The 23,359-nt window shown below is 36.1% G+C and overlaps 1 protein-coding gene across 1 annotated transcript in view; it reads left to right on the top strand.

Moving 5' to 3' along the window:
* Positions 1-22,722, top strand: part of LOC138644540 (sodium channel protein type 2 subunit alpha-like) — a 219,239-nt gene extending 196,517 nt beyond the window's left edge. The window contains exons 22-27 of the mRNA XM_069733064.1: positions 9,772-10,053; positions 10,877-10,930; positions 13,779-13,916; positions 15,299-15,403; positions 15,501-15,771; positions 17,899-22,722. Of these exons, the coding sequence (XP_069589165.1) occupies positions 9,772-10,053; positions 10,877-10,930; positions 13,779-13,916; positions 15,299-15,403; positions 15,501-15,771; positions 17,899-19,094 (2,046 nt within the window). The 3' untranslated portion in view covers positions 19,095-22,722. The remainder of the gene's footprint in view (positions 1-9,771; positions 10,054-10,876; positions 10,931-13,778; positions 13,917-15,298; positions 15,404-15,500; positions 15,772-17,898) is intronic.
* Positions 22,723-23,359: the final 637 nt, after the last annotated feature.

Genomic DNA, 23,359 nt, shown 5'->3' with positions numbered 1-23,359 from the left:
GAGAGTAGGGTATGTTCACACTGCAATTTATTACGGCAGCTAAAAAGGTCAAACTTTTCATGGGGAAACCACTGCAGAAAATACATACATTGCGATGTATTTGTTAACATTTTGTTAATATTTCCGTAGTGGTTTCTGTAAACATCTTTTTCTCCAGTAAATTTTTTAGCTCTTTTTTGGATGTTTTTTAACTTCCATTAAGCAGTGGATAAAACGCTGGTGTTTTTTTGAATCGTAAAAGCCTACAGACAATTTTTTTTAAGCCTTTACAAAGACTATTGTAAAGTATGGAATGGCTCCTTAGCGGAAAATACCTGAAGAATGAACATGTCACTTCTTTAAAACGTTTGGTGTTTTGGAAAATCTGAAGTATTTAAAAAAATGCTGAAAAGCCTGAAAATGTGAACAGCAAATCGTTTTTAATAGGACAAAAAGAGGAAGCTCTTTTCAGCGTTTTGTGATTGCTTTTTCCAGCATTTTTAGGAGCAGTACCTTCTCAAAAATCATCAGTAAAAAAACGTAATGTGAACATACCGTAACAGTGCTTGTGAGTCCCTGGCCGGAGCACTGCCATTCATAGTGCCAGTGAGATTCCCAGCAGATACAGTATATTGGTATTTTGTTAAAAGAAAACAAAAAAAACATTTCACTGCATAGAAAAAAAGGGGAACAATTAGTTACTTTACATATCTTAGTTATATTTTTTGTAGTATGAACAGATAGCCCTAAAAAAGGAATATTTCAGATAAATTTTTTTTTAAAGCCCTGATTAGTATTTTAATTTATAAAATACAACTTAATAATAACTTAGTTGATGAGCTGATAAAACTGTTATTAATAGTATTTAAAAATATGAAACTTCCCAGTTTCGTGTGCCAGTAGCAGGTCCATACGAGGATATTGTATTATGCTTACGCAAGAATCATTGGTTGTATTGCAAAAATTCTTTGAGCCGTACATTCTGATAAATGGCACAAAATACAGTTTGTCCTAAGAGTAGATTGTAAGGTCCATATCTTCAAACATTTCTGTTTAATAGACCCTTAAATTCAATATCTAAGTCTTCCAGCTATCAGAAAGTAAATGTATTTCATCCAAAGCATGGATACATCGTTGATGTTAACCTGAATGGCTCCTAAATACATGAAAATATTCCCAGACCACTGTCTGTCGCCATGTCATATGTGGTGAATCACTGTTGGTATAGTTTAAAACTGATCAAATAACTATTACGTTAATTCATTTTTTCATTCTCTGTAAATATCTGATGACTGACAATCTATATATATTTATATCTATATATATCTATATATAGATATATATAGATATATATATATATATAATACTAAGAATATAAATTCAATATTAAATACATAATACATATAGTCTCTTCTTTTTATTTCCCATAGGTGTGAACTTATTTGCAAATTGACTTGAGATATAGGTTACTGCATTCTTTGCCTTGACATCACTTATTTTGGGTTATTTTTTTTTTTTAAGCGAAGGTAGAATTAAATGCGAATATTACTTAATCTTAAAAAAAATCACATTATTTTTCTCCAAATTTGTACAACAAAAAAATAGAAAGAATAAATATACAGCATTTCCTTTAAGAATATTTAAAATTATTAAGTGATAAAAATGTCAGACATTTGTTTTAGAACATTGGACTATGGCGAGGTTATTTTTTTTTTTACAGTTTGTTTTTTTTACATACACTATATAATATACATACCGTATATGCTATAATGCATGTAAAACGCTGCGGAATAAGATAGCGCTATATAAGCAACGTATAATAAATAATAAATAAAAGGGTTAAGTACGGCAATATTATATTAGAAAAAATGTTTTTTAAAGTTTAAAGTACTTTAACAGGTGAATTGTTTTATTATAATAATGTTTCTTTCTCTTAGTAATATTAGTGGAGGCATATTATTATTAATAATACAAATATTTTATGCTATGTCAGTTTCTGATAAAATTACCTATAAATTTATTTGTACAAGGAAAATTAGAAAACAAAATAACAGATAAAACTAATTGTCCAGATGTAGCATTTTTTAACCTAACATGCAACTTAGCATTAAAGAGAACCTGTCACTTGACAATAACTCGTTCTGTAATTGTTAAAATTGGTTCCGCTGTTCTCCTGATTCTTTGTTTTATTTTTCTCCTGCGTCTCTCTGTTCCAGATAAGGCCTCCTCTACCTTGTATGTAAATCGATTCTTGTTAACAAAGGGGGCGTGATCCTCAAGTTTTCTCTGTAGGCATCTACTTGAGGACCACACTCCTTTGGCTAACAAAACTATATTTTTATACAGGGCCATATCTAAGGAACTGACAGGTGCAGAAACAAAAGAAAAATAATGCCAAATTCAGGAGAACAAGGGCATTTACGTAAGTAAAAAAAAGATAGATAATAATGCCTCTTGTCAGGTCTTTCACTTTGCACAACCAAGTGAACATGTCAAGGAGTACGTCGACTTAGACTTTCCTGCATAAAGATATGCTCGGAAACGCTGCATCTGTATGACATAGTTACTAAGGAATTTAGGTTAAACCTCAAATAAAACAACAAAACACACTAAGGGATATGTGACATAGGATTGTATATTTTTTGATTTTTGTGTAGTTCTATCTGACTGTGCAGCAAAAGTCTCCATTGATTTAATCAACAATATTTCAATGCATGCATTTAACAGTAAGACACGTAAGCATGTCACACATTGCTTGGATTGAAAGAGAACAGACAACTCAACTTTAAAAAAAAAAAAATTAAATTAAAGTTGACGTGTCAGATATGCATGCTCACTGAATTGCACTCAAAATTAAATGGTATTTCAAACTTCCTGTCCATTTGACAATCCAATCACAATAAGTATTTTCCAACGACTCATATATGATAACTATAGGCGTTATTTTTAATATTGAAGAAATCTTGTGTTATTGTCTTGGATCACATAGATGTATTGTGGTGAGAAATAAGTATATTTAGCAGAGAGCTGTATTTTCACCAGAGGTGATGTCCTTCACAATGTATGAGTTCTTCTTGGGAACAAATATGTGATTTGTTCTACTGAAAACCACTGGCTTGAGATGTTAGAACACTGGCCCATTGACATACTGATTCCTTTAAGACAAATATAAAAAATGTACTCCAAAGGAAGAGAATGTCTGGTCTAAATAACTATTTTCAAGGGCCTATTAGGGAATTCTGGCTTACTATTGAGGTTCTTGAGTAGGAGCCTTATTTAGTATCTAGAATAGAGTGTCTACAGAGAACATCTCTTGATCTGGAGGACAAAAAAAGAACTGTGTAATGTTTCAATCATGTGGTGGTGTTGAATGTGAAGACTTTGCACAAATTACAACTGATTGCTGCACGTTACAGCATTAGGACATCCCGTGATTAGTTTGCTGTCAAGAGACCTTTGTAACAAAAATGCATTTCCAACCCTTGAGTGTTAATGTAAATGATGTGTTTGTTTGTTTTTTAAATATGGACTGTAACTTGTGAAGTTACAATTGATTGTTCCTAATTTTAATTCAACACATGATTTTATACGAATAAAAAGAGGTATTACAAATTGAAGTTAAAATGCCTTGAGGGTAGAGCCTTCCTAACATGGGTAGTTAGCATTAGGGCTTAATTTAGAATTAACCTACATCTAACATGCTAAAAACCATTGTTTTAATTTTTCATTGCTAAATCAATAGTGCGCATGAAAATAAGCAATTTTGGAATATAGGTTTTTAATGAAATCTGCTTCTTTCTCCTCCTGGATTGATGATCTTTAATTCTCAGTTCATGGGTGAAATCTGTATTCAGTGAAGACAGATTTTCCCATTGTTGAGATAGGAGATGACAGTTGGCACTTACTTATAAGATTCTATGGAAATGGGAGGGGGCAAGGACGTAGGGAGGAGCTAGAGGCAGACAGAGTCATTCTGCTGCAAGTTCACGGGAAATGACATTTGCAGTTATCCATAAAACTTTATGAGCATCAACTTACATCTCCTATCTCAGTAAAGTAAAACACGTAAACCACAGTTTGTCTTTAAATTAAATGTAAACACGAAGTATGCGGACGATAGGATTACTTATAAAAACCTCTCCATAGTTTTAACAAAATCTCTCCACAGTTGTTACACATAGTCAGTGCAGGACATTTTAATCCATAGATTATTACTTTTTATTAGTGTGCACAATCTCACTTAAAGTGATGAAATCAAAGTTAACTTCATTGTATAAGCAGGTGCCAAAAATATCGACCCACCTACTTAATGATGGTCCAAAATGTTTTCAGCTGCCTCATTACAGTAAACAGATCTGCCTGAATCATTTTTTGTAAATGCTTTGCATAGACACAGGATAAATGTGAACCTGGTCTTAAATTTGATCTAAAATATTACCAATAAAAACTTCCTCTCATCCCACAAAAGACAAACTACCATTTAGATGTAGCATCTGTCAATTGAAAAACAGGGAATTCCACATTATTGGTCATCCAAGGTCTCCAGAAAGTGGCATGGTTCTATCTAAACATTTTGTAAAATACATGTTTTCAAAGCCAGATGATCCCATCTTCCTTCCTTCTGAGCTCCACCCACATTTTTCCTAAACTGTCATTGCTCTGCTCTTTTGGCACTTTAGGAGTTCTGCTAATGGCACCCATAGAACATTCCAGCAAAAGTTTTAGCTGCTGACCATATACGGGGAATTGACGTACTCAGGACAAATTGTTTTACAAATTGTGGAATTTATTGTCTCCAATTACCCCTTATGAAAATGAAAAATTTGGGGATCGAGCAACATTTCAGTGGAAAAAAAACATAGTTTTTCGTGTTTCACAGTGTAATGCCATATAATTCTGTGAAGCACGTCTGGGTCCGAAATGCTCACAACACCCCTAGATGAATTCCTTGGGGTGTAGAATGTCTGCTGTTTTGGAACCTTGGGGACCCTGCAAAAGCAACATAATGCCCACAATCAATTCTAGGCAAATCTTTACTCCAAAAGAGCCCTAACCTGTGCCCAAACTGTAGTCTCCGACCACATTTGGCTTGTCTAATTTGAGAGACATTGTGTAACACATTATGGTACCTATTTTTTCTGCTAGTCCTTGCAAAAACATGAAAAGTTTAGGGCTAAAGCAACATTTTAGTGTAAAACATTATTATTTTTTCATGTTCCAATGGTATACAATGCTGTAAAGCAACTGTGAGTTCCAAATGCTCTCTAAACCCCTAGATTAATTCAATAAGGGGTTTATTTTGTTAAATGGAACCCCTTTTAAAGGGTTTCTGCTGTTTTGGCACCCTGGGAGCTTTACTAATGCAACATTGTGTCCACAATTTATTCCATCCAAATTGTGCACCAAAAGTAAAACAGGGTTCCTTCCCTTCTGAATGCTCAAACAATGTGGATTATTGTCAACTTTGGGAGAAATTTTAGGGTCTATTTTATCTTATTACCCCTTGTTCAAATAAAAAAGTGGGATTAAATAACATGTAATGAAAAGAACATTCATCTTTTGTTTTCGGGGTCAGACAGTATACAATTCTGTGAAGCACCTGGAGGTTCAAAGTGCTCACAACATCACTTGTTAGATTTCTTACAGGGTGTAGTTTCCAAAATGGGGTCACTCGTTGAGGGTTATTTTGGAACGTCGGGAGCCTTGCAAATGCAACATGGCAACCACAATCTAATCCATTCAAATTTGTGCTAAGAAAAAGAAATAGCGATCCTTCTCTACCGAACCCTGTTGGATGCCAAATCTGTAGTGTCTGATTAAATATGGCATATTGCCGCATTCAGGAGAAATTGTTTGACGAATTGTATTGTCAATTTTCTCCTATTACCTCTTGCAAAAAAATGAAAAAAATTGAGGCTAAAGCAACATTTTAATGGAACAAAATTAAATTTTTCATGTTTTCATTTCACTTTGTGTTAATTCCTGTGAAGCACCTATAAGGTTAACAAACTTCCTAAATGCAGTTTATAATTTCATTGAGGGATGCAGTTTTTAAAATAGGGTATTGTTTAGGGGTTTTATAACATACAAACCCCTCAAAGTCACTTTAAATGTAAAGTTGTCCTTAAAAAAACGGTTTTGTGAAACTTGTCTAAAAAATAAAAAAAATGCTGCTAAACTTTAAAGCTTCCTAACATCCTACAAAACTAAAAGGATGATTCAGAATTGATGCTGATGTAGGCTAGACATGCAGTAGACATTTCTTATTAAATATTTTATGTGGTTTGAGTATGTGTTGTAATGCCATAAAAATAAAAAAAATGAGAATGTGAAAATTTTTACAAATTTTCACCAAATTTAAAATATTATTTTTAACAAAGTATCTGAAAGTGACCTAAATTAACATACAGTACAATTTGTCATGAAAGAAACAGAATCACTTGGTTATATAGAAAAATTACACGTCTGATTTGAAAAATGTCACCTGGTCAGGAAAGTGTAAGGGTATGTGCACACGTCAGGGTTTCTTGCAGAAATTTTCCTGACTAAAACCGGACATTTCTGCCAGAAATCCGCATGCGTTTTTTTCGTGTTTTTTGACGCGTTTTTGACGCTTTTTTTGTGCGTTTTTTCCCAAATGTATAGAATTGAGGGAAAAACGCAGAAAATCTGCAAAAATAATGAACAAGCTCATTTTTTTACCGCGATGCATCCATGTGCACAAAACATGCAGAATGCATTCTAAATGATAGAATGCATAATGTATGCGTTTTTAATGAGTTTTTATAGCGTTTTTAGCGCGAAAAAACGTAAAAAAAACGCGAATAAACCTGAACGTGTGCACATGGCCTAAAACTGGCATAGGTAGTAAAGGGGTTAAAGTGCAAGATTACGCACTAAGGTGAATTAAGTGTATTGGTAATGTAAACATGTAAACTTAATATGATTACTGACATATAACAAAGATTTAAAAAAATAAGAATAAGATAATGCAATTTATTTTTTAAATCCCTGACGAAGCACATGATCACATTTTTAAGTATTGCATTTTTTTCTGTTCAGTCAATAACATCTACTGAAAAAAAAGCAAAACAGATTTTTTTTCCTTATAAACATAGGACCTAAGTAAACGGACATTATTACGTGAATTGTTTTGTTTGAATTCTGGGCTTTCCGTTTAGCTTAAGACTGATGGTTTTATATGCAGTATGCCAGCCTGGAATTCTGTGATTTCCTCTCTATAAAATACATATCGTGAGACACAGTAAGTATATTACATCATTCCTGTAAATAGTATGAAACTCTAATACGGAAATACTGTACATGGACACTCTATGGTGGCATCATAATCCTCGACATAGATTAAAAGGGTTTTCCATTATAACAATATTGATGGCCTTTCACAATAAGGCTAAGTTCCCACCATGCACTAATGTGGTGGATTTTCCAACTAAGTTTCCACTAGCAACAAAAAAAAAAAAACTGCGTATTTTACAATGCCAACATAGTGCATGAAATTTAAAAAAATCTCATGCTCCTGCTACAAAATATATCCAAAGTGTAATCGACAGGAGCTACAGGTTTGCAGCATGTCAATTTATGCAGATGCAAATTTCACTCTTTGCAATGCAATGTATCAGATGTGTCACTGCTCTGATCATTCTTCGCAATCATATCTGGCGCTGCTGGAGATCTGCAGTGGAAATGCTAAGTGCGTCCATAGTATAATACAACAATGCCCACTCAGCAGATTGAAGGAAAGATGGTGATCATTCAAACTTCAGCCTTTTCATGATTTCTGCTTGGGTCCTGCATAGAGATGAGAAAACATAATCAAGAGGAACTACTTGAATTTTACATAAACTGCCATTTGCCAAAGTGGCGGCCGCTTGATGCTATTTTTCTGAAGCATAAAAGGCCAGCAAATGGTGTAAAATAAAAAAAATACTTGCATTCACCTCATCGCTCACTTCACTGGTCCCTCTGCTCCTCCTCATCACCAATCCTGTCCTTGCATCTTCTGATTGCCAAAAAGTCCTCCTGACACACACCGTGACGTTTAGATATTGCGACCTTCTAGGCCTCATCAGGACTAGAAGTCTCAACCTCACGTGAGAGGCGCGGAGATTTTAGCTCATGCAGCAGTGATAAGAAAATTTGATGATGACCAGATGAGTGATGTTGAGGAGCGGAGGAGCCGGAGAGGTTAGCAGTAATGATTTTTTTTGCCTCTTGAGAAAAGAGTCCAAAACGCGCGTCGGGGCGGACGTGCAGGCCCAGGTGATAGCGGGTAGTCCACATTTCAGCTTCTTAAAGGTAATTATACCGTTTCACTGACCGCTTGCCTAGTATGGTTTGGGTTGGCAGATAGAGAATGGAAGGTAGTGGAATAGGGCTGATCAATGGTGGTGTTATACAGGATTATTTAATATAAGGGCACATATTGTCTTAGACTTGCTATACCTGTATACTAACGTGAAAGAGGAAAACTATTTATTTATTGATTTATTATGGTTATCGTTAGTCCCCCACCAAATATTTGATATGCGAGTCATTTGTCTATCACTTGGCGCTGCGCGTCAACAATGGTAATAGTGTGGGATGTATTCGTTGTTCCACTCCCTAAATCTGGCAGTATGATTTTAAATCATGTAGTGCTTTAATAAAATTATGGTTTTTGATATATGAAAATTGCCTTATGATCATCTTTTTTGTGGAGTTCTAGGTTTGCCTTATAGAAAAGTTCTGCAGCATTGTCCTATTCACTTCAATACCAAAAGTTAGACCTTGTCCGATTTGATATTTATGGCTTATCCAAAGATAGACCATCAGTATTACAACTTTGGAAAACCCCTTTAACCTTTGCATTTTCATATCTAATATAATTGCTTAGATCAGCTTTGTTACTCTTGATCTGAATTCATGTAAACTGAGCACATTTTTTAATAATTCCAAAATTCAAATTTCAAGACACAAAAGGAAGTGAAAAGAATCAAATACGTTTGCATAGAATTTTGTAATGAAATTTAGGCAAAATGGTTGATGACTGAAGTTTGAAATGTAGTTTGGTGAAATAAGTCACCAAGTGGAAATGGTTCTCTTTGCTAAGAATGTTTCCATGCACAGAATGGAATAATAGTCTTTGTGAATATATCACGGCTGCCTTCCTAGCTTCCAATCCATCATTAGTGGCTACTAGTTTTAGTGGTTTGCAAATGGATTATGTTACAAATTTGCTTGCACTAGGAAGTTTGATGACCTGACATTTTATCTCTTGCATGTTTCTCTAATTTCTTAACCTATTATTCCATCTACAGAATATTCTATCAATCATATCATGTCTTATAATGCTGTATTTAAAGCACAAGATATGTTTATTTACTTCATCACTTTATTTCATTTTTACACTTTGTTTTCAAATATATTTGCATATGTGTTAACATTTTTTCATCCATTATTTGATTTTTTTTGTTTTCAAATCTGTTTTTAATAATTTGTGGTGTTTTCCTCTGAAAACATTATCCGTAACAATGATTATTTTATCAAAAATATTTTTTAGCTCTTTTTGCAAATTCTCTACATTCTTCATTTATCTATGAATGATTTAGGTGAAAATATTTGTTTGCCTATACATTTCTCGTGTTTCATTTTATCATCAAACCTTGTAATTTTATTTTTATTTAAAACATTTTTTCAATATTTTTTTCACTTATGTTTCTGTCCCACTATCATTTTAACTCAAGTAATGGAAACCCATACTAATATCTATTTCCCCTCTCAATTCTATACCAGGTGGTTGTTAATGCCCTTATAGGCGCCATTCCTTCCATCATGAACGTGCTGCTGGTTTGTCTAATTTTTTGGCTAATTTTCAGCATTATGGGAGTCAACATGTTTTCCGGCAAATATGGCTACTGCATAAATGTCACTACAGAGGAATACTTTTCTACTGACATAGTTAATAACATGACAGACTGTCTCGCACTTATAGCCCAAAACGAATCAGCGAGATGGAAAACCGTCAAAGTGAACTTTGACAATGTTGGCTTTGGCTACCTTTCTTTGCTTCAAGTGGTAAGACGTCCTTCTTTTTTTTTGCTTTACATAACCCCATTTCTTCTGAAACATCAGAACATGCAAACATCACAGGAGTGCCCTCTTTAATGCTAAAAATTGAACAATGCATGCTTCTAGTAGGTGGCACTATAGAGTTCTAGTCCTCTTCCTCTCCGAAGAGGCAATTTGCATATGTAATTTCCCAGAAGAGCATTGCACAGCGAATAAGCCTCCTTACATTGGCATGCCATGGCTGGTACGCCACTCTCCACAAGGAGAAACATTAACCCTTAGACCTCAGTCCAGAGCCTTTCACCTAGCCAAATCAGATTTCATACTTTGCACTGATGAAGGGTAATACCCCAAAACACCGTGTCTGCAAATTGAGACTCTGATTTGGCTTTTATCCTAAGTCATATTGCAAGGCTCGTTAAAGGGTCGATAATAGACTGTAGGATCACTGCTTCCAACAGATGATGCTATAGAGTTCTGGTCCACTTCCTCTCTGCAGAGGCAATTTGTATAAAAAATTGAGCATGCAATCAATTATACTTTATCATATTTGTACTTTAGGTATTGTTTGTTTGTTATTTATGGTCAGTGGGCATGCTAGCATTTAGACCCCACTGATCAGTCTGTTTTCTGGTGTACTATGTTTTATGTCTGTAAAGTCTGCTACATACAGACCTCTTTTTATTACTTTTTGCAATTTTTTTTAAATACATTTTGTTAAAAAAAAGTCTATAGTTCACTATTGTGGTGATGCTTCACTCATCGTTTGAATTCAGATCTTTATATTTTAAAAGTATTATATCTTAATTCGCAACATCAATTTTTGCAGGCAACATTTAAAGGCTGGATGGACATTATGTATGCTGCAGTTGATTCGCGAAAGGTGAGTTTTTACTAACTTTGGATACATAAATTTATATATTTTAAGGATGAGCAAACTAATTCTAATTCAAATCATTTGATTTTGCCACAATTTGCTTAATCTAGCAAATCCAAATTTTGGAGGATTATATTTGACCAAATCCAGCAAAATGGCTGCAATTGAGTTACCATTTGGTAGATTCACATGGCCTTGATACTCTTTATTTTTTGCTGCCATTTTTGGTGCTGTCCAGCCAATAGTAAAGAGAAGACTGGAGCAGGTGACTTTGGGAGAGAGCGGAGGACTGGTGGGGAGCTGCAGAGCTAGGGAAAGGTTAGATGAGGCGAATATGATGTATTGTTTTTGAAACTTTTTCCAAGCCATTCATTCAGGGCATAAGAAGCACATTTTTAAATGGCAAACAGATCATATTTGATCATAAAAATATAAAACATTGGATGCAAATCGAATTTCCCAGCCTTCTCATGTGGGTAGAATTGAAAAGTACTTTTAAAAGCAAGCCACTTTAAAATTTACTTCTTAAATATCCTCTGTTTTCAAGTACATAATAATTTTTATTTGCCTTATTTACAGCTCAATGCCTAGAATACCAAACACCTCTGTAGTAAATTAGCAGTGGTCAGTCTCCTAGGCAAAGAAAGCAACATTTGCAAACTATTTGCATACAGATTGCAATTCCACTGTCACGCTCACAGGTGGCGCACTGTGCCACAGGGCCGGCTCTGCCTAGGACGGGGTGTAGATAAGCAGTTACCTGGTGTTCATTGGAGCTCCCGATGGTGGAGACAGACTGTACTGCAGGTAGCCGCCAGGTACCACTCCTAAGCAGATCCTGGTACTGCAGCTGCCGATCCCAGGGTCGGGTTAGCTGACACAAGTAAACGTGACCGAGGTGATTGACTGGCAGGATATGGAGATTGACAAACAGTACGGGCAACTGGGATCAAGTAGATAGGTTCTTGTTGACATACTGCACTAACAGAAAACAGTTCTGGAGCTGTCTGCACCAGGACCCAGGATTCGGGTTCAGGACACTGGCCACACCAGTACCAGGGATTTGAGTATATGTACCGCAGATGCAGTTTCAGGATTAAAATACCACCAAAGTGGTCAGAGGAACACAAACTAAACTAGACTAAAGGGAACACAGGATACGGGAATAACTTTAACAGACTAAGGACAACACTCAATTGCACACACTAACGCCACTAAGACTAAACTATAGGGGTTGCTCAGGCACATCCATATTTTGGAGGGTGCCTTTTATACAAGATGCCTTCAAGGTATTTACTTAACTAAATTCCTCCCAACTCTTAGGGCATTGCCATATATGTGCACTTCCCCTTTAAGAGCAGGTGAGCACATGCGACCAGTAGACAGTGCAGCATGCACTGAGGAAGGATGAGGACCACTAGGGAGGGTGGTGAGTACATAGGGGTCCCTGCATAGAGGAAGGGGGGAACTATGTGGGGGCGCCGGCCACAGACTTAACACCAGCCAGTTTAACTGCCCATGTGCTTCTTCGATAGGATGCATTGCCTAAGCATACACATTTGCACCATGAGAGTAAATAGTTAGAGCTAGCGGTGCAGCCTCGCTTCCAGTTTGAACTGTCAATCATCAGGAACGCCCAGCCCCAGCACACAAGGAGTCGGGAGGAATTGTGCACTTCAGTAGAAAAAAAAAGATAAAATCCTTTAACATACAGTACTGGTCAAAAGTTTTGACATGTGTTGATACAATGGTTTTCTTTCTTCTTATTGTAATGTGCTCATTGTAGATTCAGACTGAAGGCAGCACTACCATGAGGAAACATATGTAGAAACAAGGAGCAAAGAGATACTTGTGTATATATTTAGGCTATATGGGGCTCACACTGTATATATGGAGGGGTGTGTGGTTCTCACACTGTATATATGAAGTCTATGTGGAGGGATCATGCTGTATATAGGAGGCTATATGGGGCTCAGACTGAATATAAGAGGGGATATGGGGCTCATACTGAATGTATGAGGCTATGTGAGGATCATTCTGTAAACAGAAGGCTATGTGTGGTTATACTGAATGTAGGAGGCCATTGTGGCAATTGAAACGTTATACATGAGTCTGTGAGGGTTCATATTGTATATAAGGGCTATGTGGGGGCTCATACTGTATATTGGAGGCTATGTGATGGCTCATATTGTATATATGACGGCTATGCGAGGGCTGATACTGTATATAGGGGGCTATATTATGGCTTACATGGTATATAGGAGGCTATGTGGGGGCTCATAATGTATATACAGTATGGGGCTGTGCATAGGTTCTTAAAGTATATAGGGGATATCAGCATACTTACTTCTGTTCGATTTTAAGTTATACAATTAATTTTAATTTTAAGCAGAATTAATTTCAACCGTTTAGCCCTCAATAACAGTCATGTCTCTCATGTGGCCCCTCAAGAAAATTAATTGTCCACCCCTGAGCTAAGGCATAGTTGTTGTTTTTTACATGAGTGTCTATGGGTGACTGGACTTAATATGTATGTGTGTGTTTAAGATAGTGAAATAGCAAAGTAGTAAAGTCATATTTACCCTAGCAAGCACAAGCAGATATGATGAGAAAATTGATTCAATGCCAATCAAATTTGTACCACATTTTAGGAAATTAGCGAAACTGAACAATTTGTAATTTGATTTGCTCCAAAAATGCCCACCTCCACCTTACAGAAACTAGAAGATTGCATGAACCGGGGAAGGATCATATGACCTCTGTTGTGACTGCGGGGGCTTCCCCATAAAGCTTTCCAGCTTTTACATCATGTGTTCAGTTTTCACTTTTTCCTTTATTTGTTTTTTTTTTTCAGGTGGAAGAGCAACCATTGTATGAAGACAATCTGTACATGTATCTTTACTTTGTTATTTTTATCATCTTTGGATCTTTCTTCACACTCAACCTCTTCATTGGTGTCATCATTGATAATTTTAATCAACAGAAAAAGAAGATAAGTATTTCATGCTTAACATATTATTCTTATTGAACTCTACCAGTTCTTAAATTCCTGTTTCTCCAACCTTTTCCCGTACATGAATATACTGCACACCCTCCTCACTTTAATTAGGCTGTTATTTCCAAAAACCGTACACTTAGCCCAAGTTTAAAAACACTTTCAATGTATGACTTAAAATATATGAAAGATTATTAATAGGCAAAAAAAGCATATAATGGGGAAATACATTGTATATCCTATGCATAGAATATGACTGGCCATAGCATTACTAATTACTGTCCAAATGTTTGAGGGTTTTTGGGACTACCAAATATCATCACAAACCCCTACAATCAAGCCTATGTTTACGCTGCATTCCGACTTTTCAAATACTCCTTCCAAGCACAGTATGTCATTGACATCCATTAAAAAATACCTTTTCTGCACACAGTAGCATTGAAACGTGAAGTCAGCAACAATTTTCTATAGTGTTGACACAATACCAACATTTCTCTGTTTTAGTATAGGTTTGGTCATGGAAATTTTAGACATACTGTACATCATTTGAGAATTTCCTGTACCCAGACATAGGCTCTGATGGATTTGCAAAGCACTCAGCTAGATCAATGACTAACAAATAGAGATGATTGAACCCGAACTTAAAAGTTTGGGGATCATACCAGAATTTCGTTGCAACGTTTGGAGTTCTAGGAAGAGATAGAATTGTTCAGCTCAAAAGTTCCGGTCTCCATTCTTTTCAACAGGGTTCGGATCCTGTTTAAAGTTTAGGTACAGTTCTAGTACTGAAACTGAACTTTGGAATAAAGTTCGGGTTGGGTACCAAAACCCAAACCTCTACGTGTCCACTCATCCCTACTAACAGACGCTCTGCAACAGCACAAAAATCGTAGAACATTTTTAATAACTATTTTGAAAATTACTTAGCTTTGAATTTTGAGCTCTGCATTGTGCTACTCCATTGTTTTTCCTCATAAATGTTTTTGAATAAATTGACAACTGGGTATTTCACTTCTTAAAAGGGAGTGTTTTTTTACTGGTAAAGTCCAATCAGTGTTGACCGTGTCAGATTGTGTAGGGATAATGTTAACTCCTAGTTGTCATTTCCAGGAGCAATGTGAGAAGAACGAGTCAATGCAGAGTTCTAAGAATAGATGCTCCAGAATTTTTATTTTGCGAGGAAGGCAAACATTTATTAAAAACAGATGTGTCAGAAAGAATTGGCAGATCCTTTTAACCTAATGTATTACCCATGTCGGAATGTGGAGTGAGAGCTGAGAGACTACATTGTAACAAATATTGTGCATGCTACATAGTTAACTCGCCAAATTACAAAGGGCTTCTTTTGTCATAACCATGTTTGATTTTCTTTCCTATAATTCGGAGGTCAGGATATCTTTATGACAGAAGAACAAAAGAAATATTACAATGCCATGAAAAAGTTAGGATCAAAAAAACCACAAAAGCCTGTTCCAAGACCTCAGGTGCGGCTTCCACCACTGTAAACATAGAAAGTCAGAACGTTACAGTATATTATTTTCCATCTGTGATAATCATTCTACAACATTTTGCTTATTTCAGAACAAATTTCAAGGTGCAGTCTTTGACTTTGTATCCCTGCAACCATTTGACATCACCATCATGGTTCTTATCTGCCTAAACATGGTAACGATGATGATTGAAACTGATGACCAAAGTCAAGATATGGAGAACAACCTGTACTGGATTAATGCAGTCTTCATTGTTCTTTTTACTGGAGAATGTGTGCTCAAGCTTGTTTCTCTACGGCATTATTACTTCACAATGGGATGGAATATATTTGACTTTGTGGTTGTCATTCTTTCTATAGTAGGTAGGTATATCTTCTATATATAAGATTCTATGTAGGACTTCAGAAAGCTACTTTTGCCTCCTGAAGAATTATAAAAATGACAAAACATTTTAATAGGTATATACTATATAATAAGACAGAGTGAAGGGTATTTAATTTTGGACACATTCAGGTGCAAGATTTTTTGTACCTAAAGGGTTTGTCCTGGATTTTAACATTCCTAGCCTATTAAGATGTCATCAATGTCTGATTGGTGAGGGTTTATTGCCCAACACGGCCACCAATCATCCATTTCCACAACTGAGCAGTTCCAGCCACTTCTGGCACCGGAATAGCTGATAGACAGTGGTGTTGGGTATCGCGCCTACACCGATCATACATTGATAACCTATTCTAAGCCTAGGCCATCAAAGTTAAAGTCCCGAACAACGACTTTAAACAGGACCTGTCACCAAGTCAAAGGAGTTCAGTTTTTGCCCTGATTTTATTCTCGCTGTTGCCCTGAGTATTCCATTTTTTGTTTTTTTAAAGCCACCATACAGTTCTAGAGATATGGACCTTTTCATTTAGAATTACTTTTGTTGCCCTTTAACAAGGCGTGCCTTACTCACAGGGTGATAATAATAGCATAATAGCATAAAGACACGCCCCAGAGGATCCGGTGAGTCATGCACTCTTGTTAAAGACAATAAAAATTTGAACTAAATATCTCATAAAATGCATGGTGGAGTTAAAAAACAAAGGAATATGAAGAGGAGCAGTGGGAACAAAATAGAAGGAAAACTGGCCATTTTTGAACTGTTGACAGATCCTCTTCAAATGCATGCATTTTGGCTAGAGTGTTGCATTATAATTCTGACTTCTATAACCTCTATGTATCCTTGGTCATGGCAGACTACAAAATGAGTAAATAGTGGATCCATCATTGACCTGCCCTGATGGCAGGGTTTCTAACCCTTATTCTTCCCTGAACTATTTCTTAAGCTTTATCTATGATCAAATTAAAAGTTAAACTTTCAAATCTGCTGAGATTATTCAGGACAGATAAAGTTTATCATCAGACATCAAAACATGCTCATTATTTATTTTATTTCTATTTTTTATTTTATTTTTGCCCAACATATATGGACTATAATAAAAAAAATGCTATTGAAGGAGTTCAATAGCTAAGTGGGCTGATTAAGATTAGATAAAATGTTCATTACATTAAGGCAGCAAAAAAAGACCATCAAATTTAATGTGTAAAAAATAATCCCTATGAGACTTGCCCAATATTAGGGGCAAAAATAATCCAACATCAACAACCCATCTCTAGTCACTAATTTGTATGATATCTTTCAAGCAAATCATCCAGATCACTGTTTAAAAAAATTGATCATCATCAAAGAACTCCGTAATATCGCTGCTTTTCTGGTAATTGGTTAGTTTGCTCTTAAAAGGTTGTTCCCACCTTTATATATGAATATTGTTGGATAGTGTTTGCAAAGAAAGCAATTTACTGCTTATTACAATTTTTAGCCATTCTTCAGATTTCAACACATTTCTTTTGTTTACAGCTTGTTGCCTTGGAGACTGACCACTGCTAGACAGCGGAACTTGTGCTGTGCTTACAAGCTCTTTTCTATTGAACTTGTAAGCACTGTTTTGAGCACAGAGTAAACTAAATATCTCAGAATGGCTGTAAATTTTAATAAGTAGTAAATTGCAAAAGTGTTTATTTTACACCTATGAAGTTTGGAATAACCCTCTAAAGGGTTCTTGAGCAGGGCCGGTACGGTGGTCCTTTACCTATTGACTTTTAACAGGTAATAAAGTACTAATCTCATATGTGTAAATGTATCTATAATGTATTGTATCTATTTTATAAACATTGTAAATTGTGTAAAGTAAAAGGAAGGATAATATTAACATTGGTAATTTAGGTAAAATGTAACATGAACCATTTCAGGAAGAGTTGTAATAGTTTACATAGAAATATTTTGAAATGCATTCAAATATGAGATGAAAGACTGACTTTGTGATGACCTAGAAATCCAGATGGGCTTAAGTCAGTTTCAGTTTGTCTGATTGGAAGTGGAATAAATATCTAAGCATGGCAAACAATTGGCTCACTGAAATTTCTCATTGCTTTTTCTTCTTTACCCACAGGAATGTTTTTGGCTGATCTAATTGAGAAGTATTTTGTGTCACCCACCCTCTTCAGGGTCATAAGACTCGCCAGAATAGGTCGTATCCTACGTCTTATTAAGGGAGCAAAGGGGATTCGTACTTTGCTTTTTGCATTGATGATGTCACTTCCTGCATTGTTCAACATAGGTTTATTGCTATTCCTGGTTATGTTCATTTATGCCATTTTTGGAATGTCCAACTTTGCTTATGTGAAGAAAGAAAGTGGCATCGATGACATGTTCAACTTTGAAACTTTTGGCAACAGCATGATTTGTTTATTCATGATCACAACTTCTGCCGGGTGGGATGGACTATTAGCGCCAATTCTTAATAGTAAAGCACCAGACTGTGACCCAAAAGCAGAACATCCAGGAAGTTCTGTCAAAGGTGATTGTGGTAACCCCTCTGTTGGGATTTTCTTTTTTGTAAGTTATATCATCATATCATTTTTAGTGGTGGTAAACATGTACATTGCTGTCATTTTGGAGAATTTTGGTGTTGCTACTGAGGAAAGCGCAGAACCTCTAGGGGAGGATGACTTTGAGATGTTCTACGAAGTTTGGGAAAAGTTTGATCCGGGTGCAACACAATTTATTCAATATGTTAAGTTAACTGACTTTGCGGATGCACTGGATCCACCTCTTCGTATACCAAAACCAAATTATGTACAGCTTATTGCAATGGATCTTCCCATGGTAAGCGGTGACAGAATTCACTGCCTTGACGTCCTTTTCGCCTTTACAAAGCGTGTGTTGGGTGAAGGAGATGAAATGGATAATCTCAGACAACCGATGGAAGAAAGGTTTATGGCCTCCAACCCTTCCAAAGCCTCTTACGAACCAATCACTTCTACATTACGTAGAAAACAAGAGGAACAGTCTGCCGTTGTTATCCAACGAGCTTTCCGGAGTTACCTTCTGAGGAAAACCTTAAAACGTGCTTCCTTTATGTACAATCAAGAGAAGGGAAAAGATGGAGATAGTTTAATAACACGGAAAGACATGCTGAGTGACCGACTCAATGGAAACTCCACCACAGATAAAGTAGATATCACTCCCTCCACTACTTCTCCCCCATCCTATGACAGTGTTACAAAACCTGACAAAGAAAAACATGAAAAAGACAAAATAGAGAAAGAAGACAGGGGAAAAGACATCAGGGAGCGTAAAAAGTAATTTTTAACGTGGCAAACTGTTTACAGCCTGTGAACATTCTTGATGTCAGCAGGACTCCTTTCAGAGATTTATGCCAAACTGACAGTTCTTAAAATTATGTACTTTTGGTCAGTGCCTACAATTTCGACAGTGACCCCCTGTCAGGATCGGATTCCGAAGACTGCTCAACAAACCTTGACTGGAGGTTACTGTTTTAACCACTTCACTGCTATAGAGGCTCGCAAAGGCATCACATGGATGCTTTGCCGGTCCCTGCGGAAGTAAAGGGGTTAATTTCCCAGCTGACACTGCTGAAGGGGATAGTCAAAATGGCTACTCAGACTGTCCGGAATGGGGACCATTTTGTGGGATACAAAAAACCTCTTGTTTTTTTTGTGTGTTGAACACTTTAGTAAACTACTTGTATCCACTGTTTGCATTTCAACTGCCATATTTGCCATATGTTTACAAGTTCTATGTTTATGGATTCATCATTTTTTTGAATTCATAGGTTCTCTACGATTATATGCGAACTATTTTTGTAAATGGGTTTTATGTTGGGAAGGAGCTGATAATTACCACTTTAAAGGTATGAGGACCAGGTGTTCTTCAATATCTTTCTCTATTACATATATGAAGAAAACTGATTGCATGAAAGCATGCCAGGCTCATAGGTCATGCATGGGAAAAAAAATAATTAAAAAAATAGCGATACAAAAAAAAAATTCATTATCAAGTGACACTTATTGTTGGGGTGCTTAATTGTTCATGCTGTGTCACATCCGGGAAAAAAAAAATATGTGCCTGTTTTGTCCCTTCGAAATCCCACATCAAAAGACAGATGGATTCACTTTTTATGCAACCACCAGTTACAGATCAGCGAGAATTCAGAAATATCAGTGCCAGAAGGTATCAATGATCGATATAAAACTTCTTTAACCGGTAGTACAGGTTGATCCCCAGAAATACAGTTTTTTAGGCTTTCTCCTGCATTGTTATGATTATTTTGGCCATCTTCAGCTTGTCAGCAAGGTTGACATTGTACAAGCCAATGGAAATGCCTATGTTATGGTGTGTAAATAGTTCCTTTACTACGTTGGTGGATGTTTGAGCAAGAAAATAATGATTTGGGCACAGTATTTATTGCATCAAATATGTACCACAATATGTGTAGTTTGCAAGCTTTTGGAAAAAAAAAATATAGAAATATTCTGTACCAATATAAATAGTTTGGACGCTGTCACTGGTGCATGTTTGTATTGCCAGGGCTGCTTATGATATTTTATTTCCCCACTGTCCAGCAGTATATTATGGAAAGCCATATGTCAATGGTTCAGTAAGACAAATATTTCAAAAGACCTCGTTTCTTTATTAACCCTTTTTGTTTCTGCTATGCAGTCTTCCAAGGGTTAAGGAATAGTTTGCAGCTATTTTTCGTTCACTTTTTTTTTTTTCGTGGCATTATTTTGTTAATCGTATTAATCCAGATTTGATTGGACGTGTTGCAAACTGCATAAAAGGATACAGAGTTTTTAGGGGAAAAAAAAAATAAGAATCTATAAATACTGTAAATATTCATTTAGCTTTATTTTTCAGCATTTTGTACATAAGAGAAGAGATTGAAAAAAAAAAAACAAACACAAAAAAAAAAACAAAACCTAAACTTCAGGGGTTAATGTTGTGGTCACTTTTGTTACTTGCCCATGCTTAGCACTATTAAATTGGAGACCTTTGCAAATAAAAATGACAAACTGAGTTGTAAATTTGCTATTTTATTATAATTCTGTTTTTTTTTGTTGTTGTTTTTTTGCTTTATTTACTTCTTTTTTTTTTCTGGGTGCACCCGCACTGATTGCGGTAGTAAATGTGTAAAGTCTGGGACCACAGCTCGCACAATGAAACCATATGAATATTGATGACAGATGTAACACCGGGCAAAACATTTTACAGGAACTGTGAGAAATACCTGCATCAGGGATTTACCTTTTTCAACACAGATTCCCCCAAAAATGCTTGACCAGCAAGTTATTTCAGGAAGGGCTAGCTGAAAGGGTTAAATATATATATATAAATATATATTTTATTTTCCATTCATTTACATAAGGCTTAGACATATTGTTGCTTTCTGGCAGCTGTCTTAAACAGCAAACGTTGGGCACGTTGGTCATTTTGTGGGCAACTCCGGCATCCAGGGAATTGTAGGCTACCGATTTCCTAAGTGCTGCTTGATGTCACCTTTTCCACCGGTCTTACGAGAGGTCGAGTAAAGACCTATATACCAATTGGTAAGAGGCACTTCTAAGACTGAGCACAAAAAAACCCTCTTTTCCTGAGTGATATCTAAAGTGACTAATGGATTTGGTAATCTACTTTCTTTGAAATATCAGTTTAAGGAACACTACTACCTTGTGATTATATTATTAGCAAGGGTGGAATACACTATTACAATTATTTTTCATAGCTTTCAAGCATCTAAAATGAAAAAAAGTGGATCTACTTTGTTCAATAAAAAGCTTTTTAACATTTTGGGTCTACGGCTCCCATGCAAACCTATGTGTCTCCACGGTAACAGACTACAGATAAAATCTTCGTGGTCTGATCCTCTAGTCATGCCACCTCTCGCTTCTTCTTCAGTTCTTGCTTATATACACACTCGAGTGATCTGTAGTGAACAGCTAGAAGGGAGTTTAGTAGGATCCGACTACATTGGGTCTGTTTGTAGTCTGTAACCATGGAAACGTGGAAATCTGTTTTTCATAAAAGCTGTAAACATAGGCAAAGTAGTTTCTCTTTTTATATTATATATTTGGGGATAATGCAAAAAAAATTGATTGCAATGGTGGATATACCCCTTAAGACTTCGAGTACTAGTTCTTCTGTTTTCGGCAGTTCTGAAGCCGAAACATTAACAATGAAATGAGTGCATTCAACTAAATCAGTAATACAGTGAGAACTGATGGCAGACAGTTGTGTACGGATGCCTGCTGAAATGTTATATACTCCTAAGGTTATGTTCACACGACCGGATTTTCAGTTCGTATGCTGCTCATGGAAAAAAATTGACAGCACTCGGACCAAGGTTATTCAATTGGGCTGTTCAGATGATCGTTTTATCCATTTCTCCTGGATGAAACTTGGACACGCTTGCGTGAACTTAGCCATAGGTAGATTTCTACACTTATGGAGATTTCCTTTAAGCCCACAAAATGTCTTACGTATGCTTCAACGTTTGCACCTTCCAGCATGCGTCATCGGTTAACTGGCTGGTACGGCATTCTCAGGATTGTAGTGGATCAGTCGCTGGTAAGCCACAAGTTGTATAGGCCTGGTTTACATTTCCTTTTTAGAGTCTAAATTACTCATTCTATTGTTCATGCTGCACTGGAATGTTTTAGCCAATATGTGGGATCCACATCCTTCATTTTTTTTTTTTTTCCAAAGAAAAAAAAATGAATTTGCTTATGACACCATGTTCAACTTCAGTTCTGTTTCGGACACATGCAGACGTTTAATGTAGAATCCGTTGCTTTCCAGGAATAATGACTTGTAGTGTACTGTGAACTGCATGCAGGAAAATGCTATTACCTAAAATTACAGCTAACTACATTACAAACAAGCCAAAAGAATAAAGATTACATTTTGTATTGTATATTTGTGTTCTGGCTCTCTTTTATTATTTCATTTTTTTTATATATATTTTATCTGGCATTTCATTGCACTATTATACTGTACATCAAGAATTATACAGACTGGGCAGTGATCCATGTAATTAGCTGTGCAGCCTCATTAATAATTCAGTCCCTCTTATTACTTTGTAGAAATGTAGCTGTCAGTGCATTAAAGGAATATTCCCATCTGACAATCTGATAGTGGATTACTAAAAGATGCCATCACTTTATGATCAACCTCTAGAATGTCTGTCGATTCTGAGAATGAAGCGGCCGCGGTGCTTAAGTAGTTCTACGGTTCTTACACATTTTCCTGGTACTTGCACCCTAACCACCCTCAATGCAAGGGCAGGACAGCACTGCTCCATTTAAAGTATCACAATGATTTTTTTTTTGTTACTCCATCTGGCAGCTAACAGAAATGTATGTTCAGAGTATTCATTAAAACTTTCTCGTCGCTGTCTTCTGCCGTTTCCAGCGCTGCTCCATTGCTTCTCCTGCATCATCTGACCGCAGCTCCTCTATGCCGGCTCACACCATGGACCATTCGTTTCTTTCCCAATGTAAGTCTATGACAATCTCATTCTGATTCTCATAAATTTACACTAAGAGTGACTT

This window comes from Ranitomeya imitator, chromosome 7 (genome assembly GCF_032444005.1).
Source record: "Ranitomeya imitator isolate aRanImi1 chromosome 7, aRanImi1.pri, whole genome shotgun sequence".
Classification (NCBI taxonomy): domain Eukaryota; kingdom Metazoa; phylum Chordata; class Amphibia; order Anura; family Dendrobatidae; genus Ranitomeya; species Ranitomeya imitator.
The sequence above is the reverse complement of the archived record's forward strand: the minus strand, read 5'-3'. Positions and strand labels throughout refer to the sequence as shown.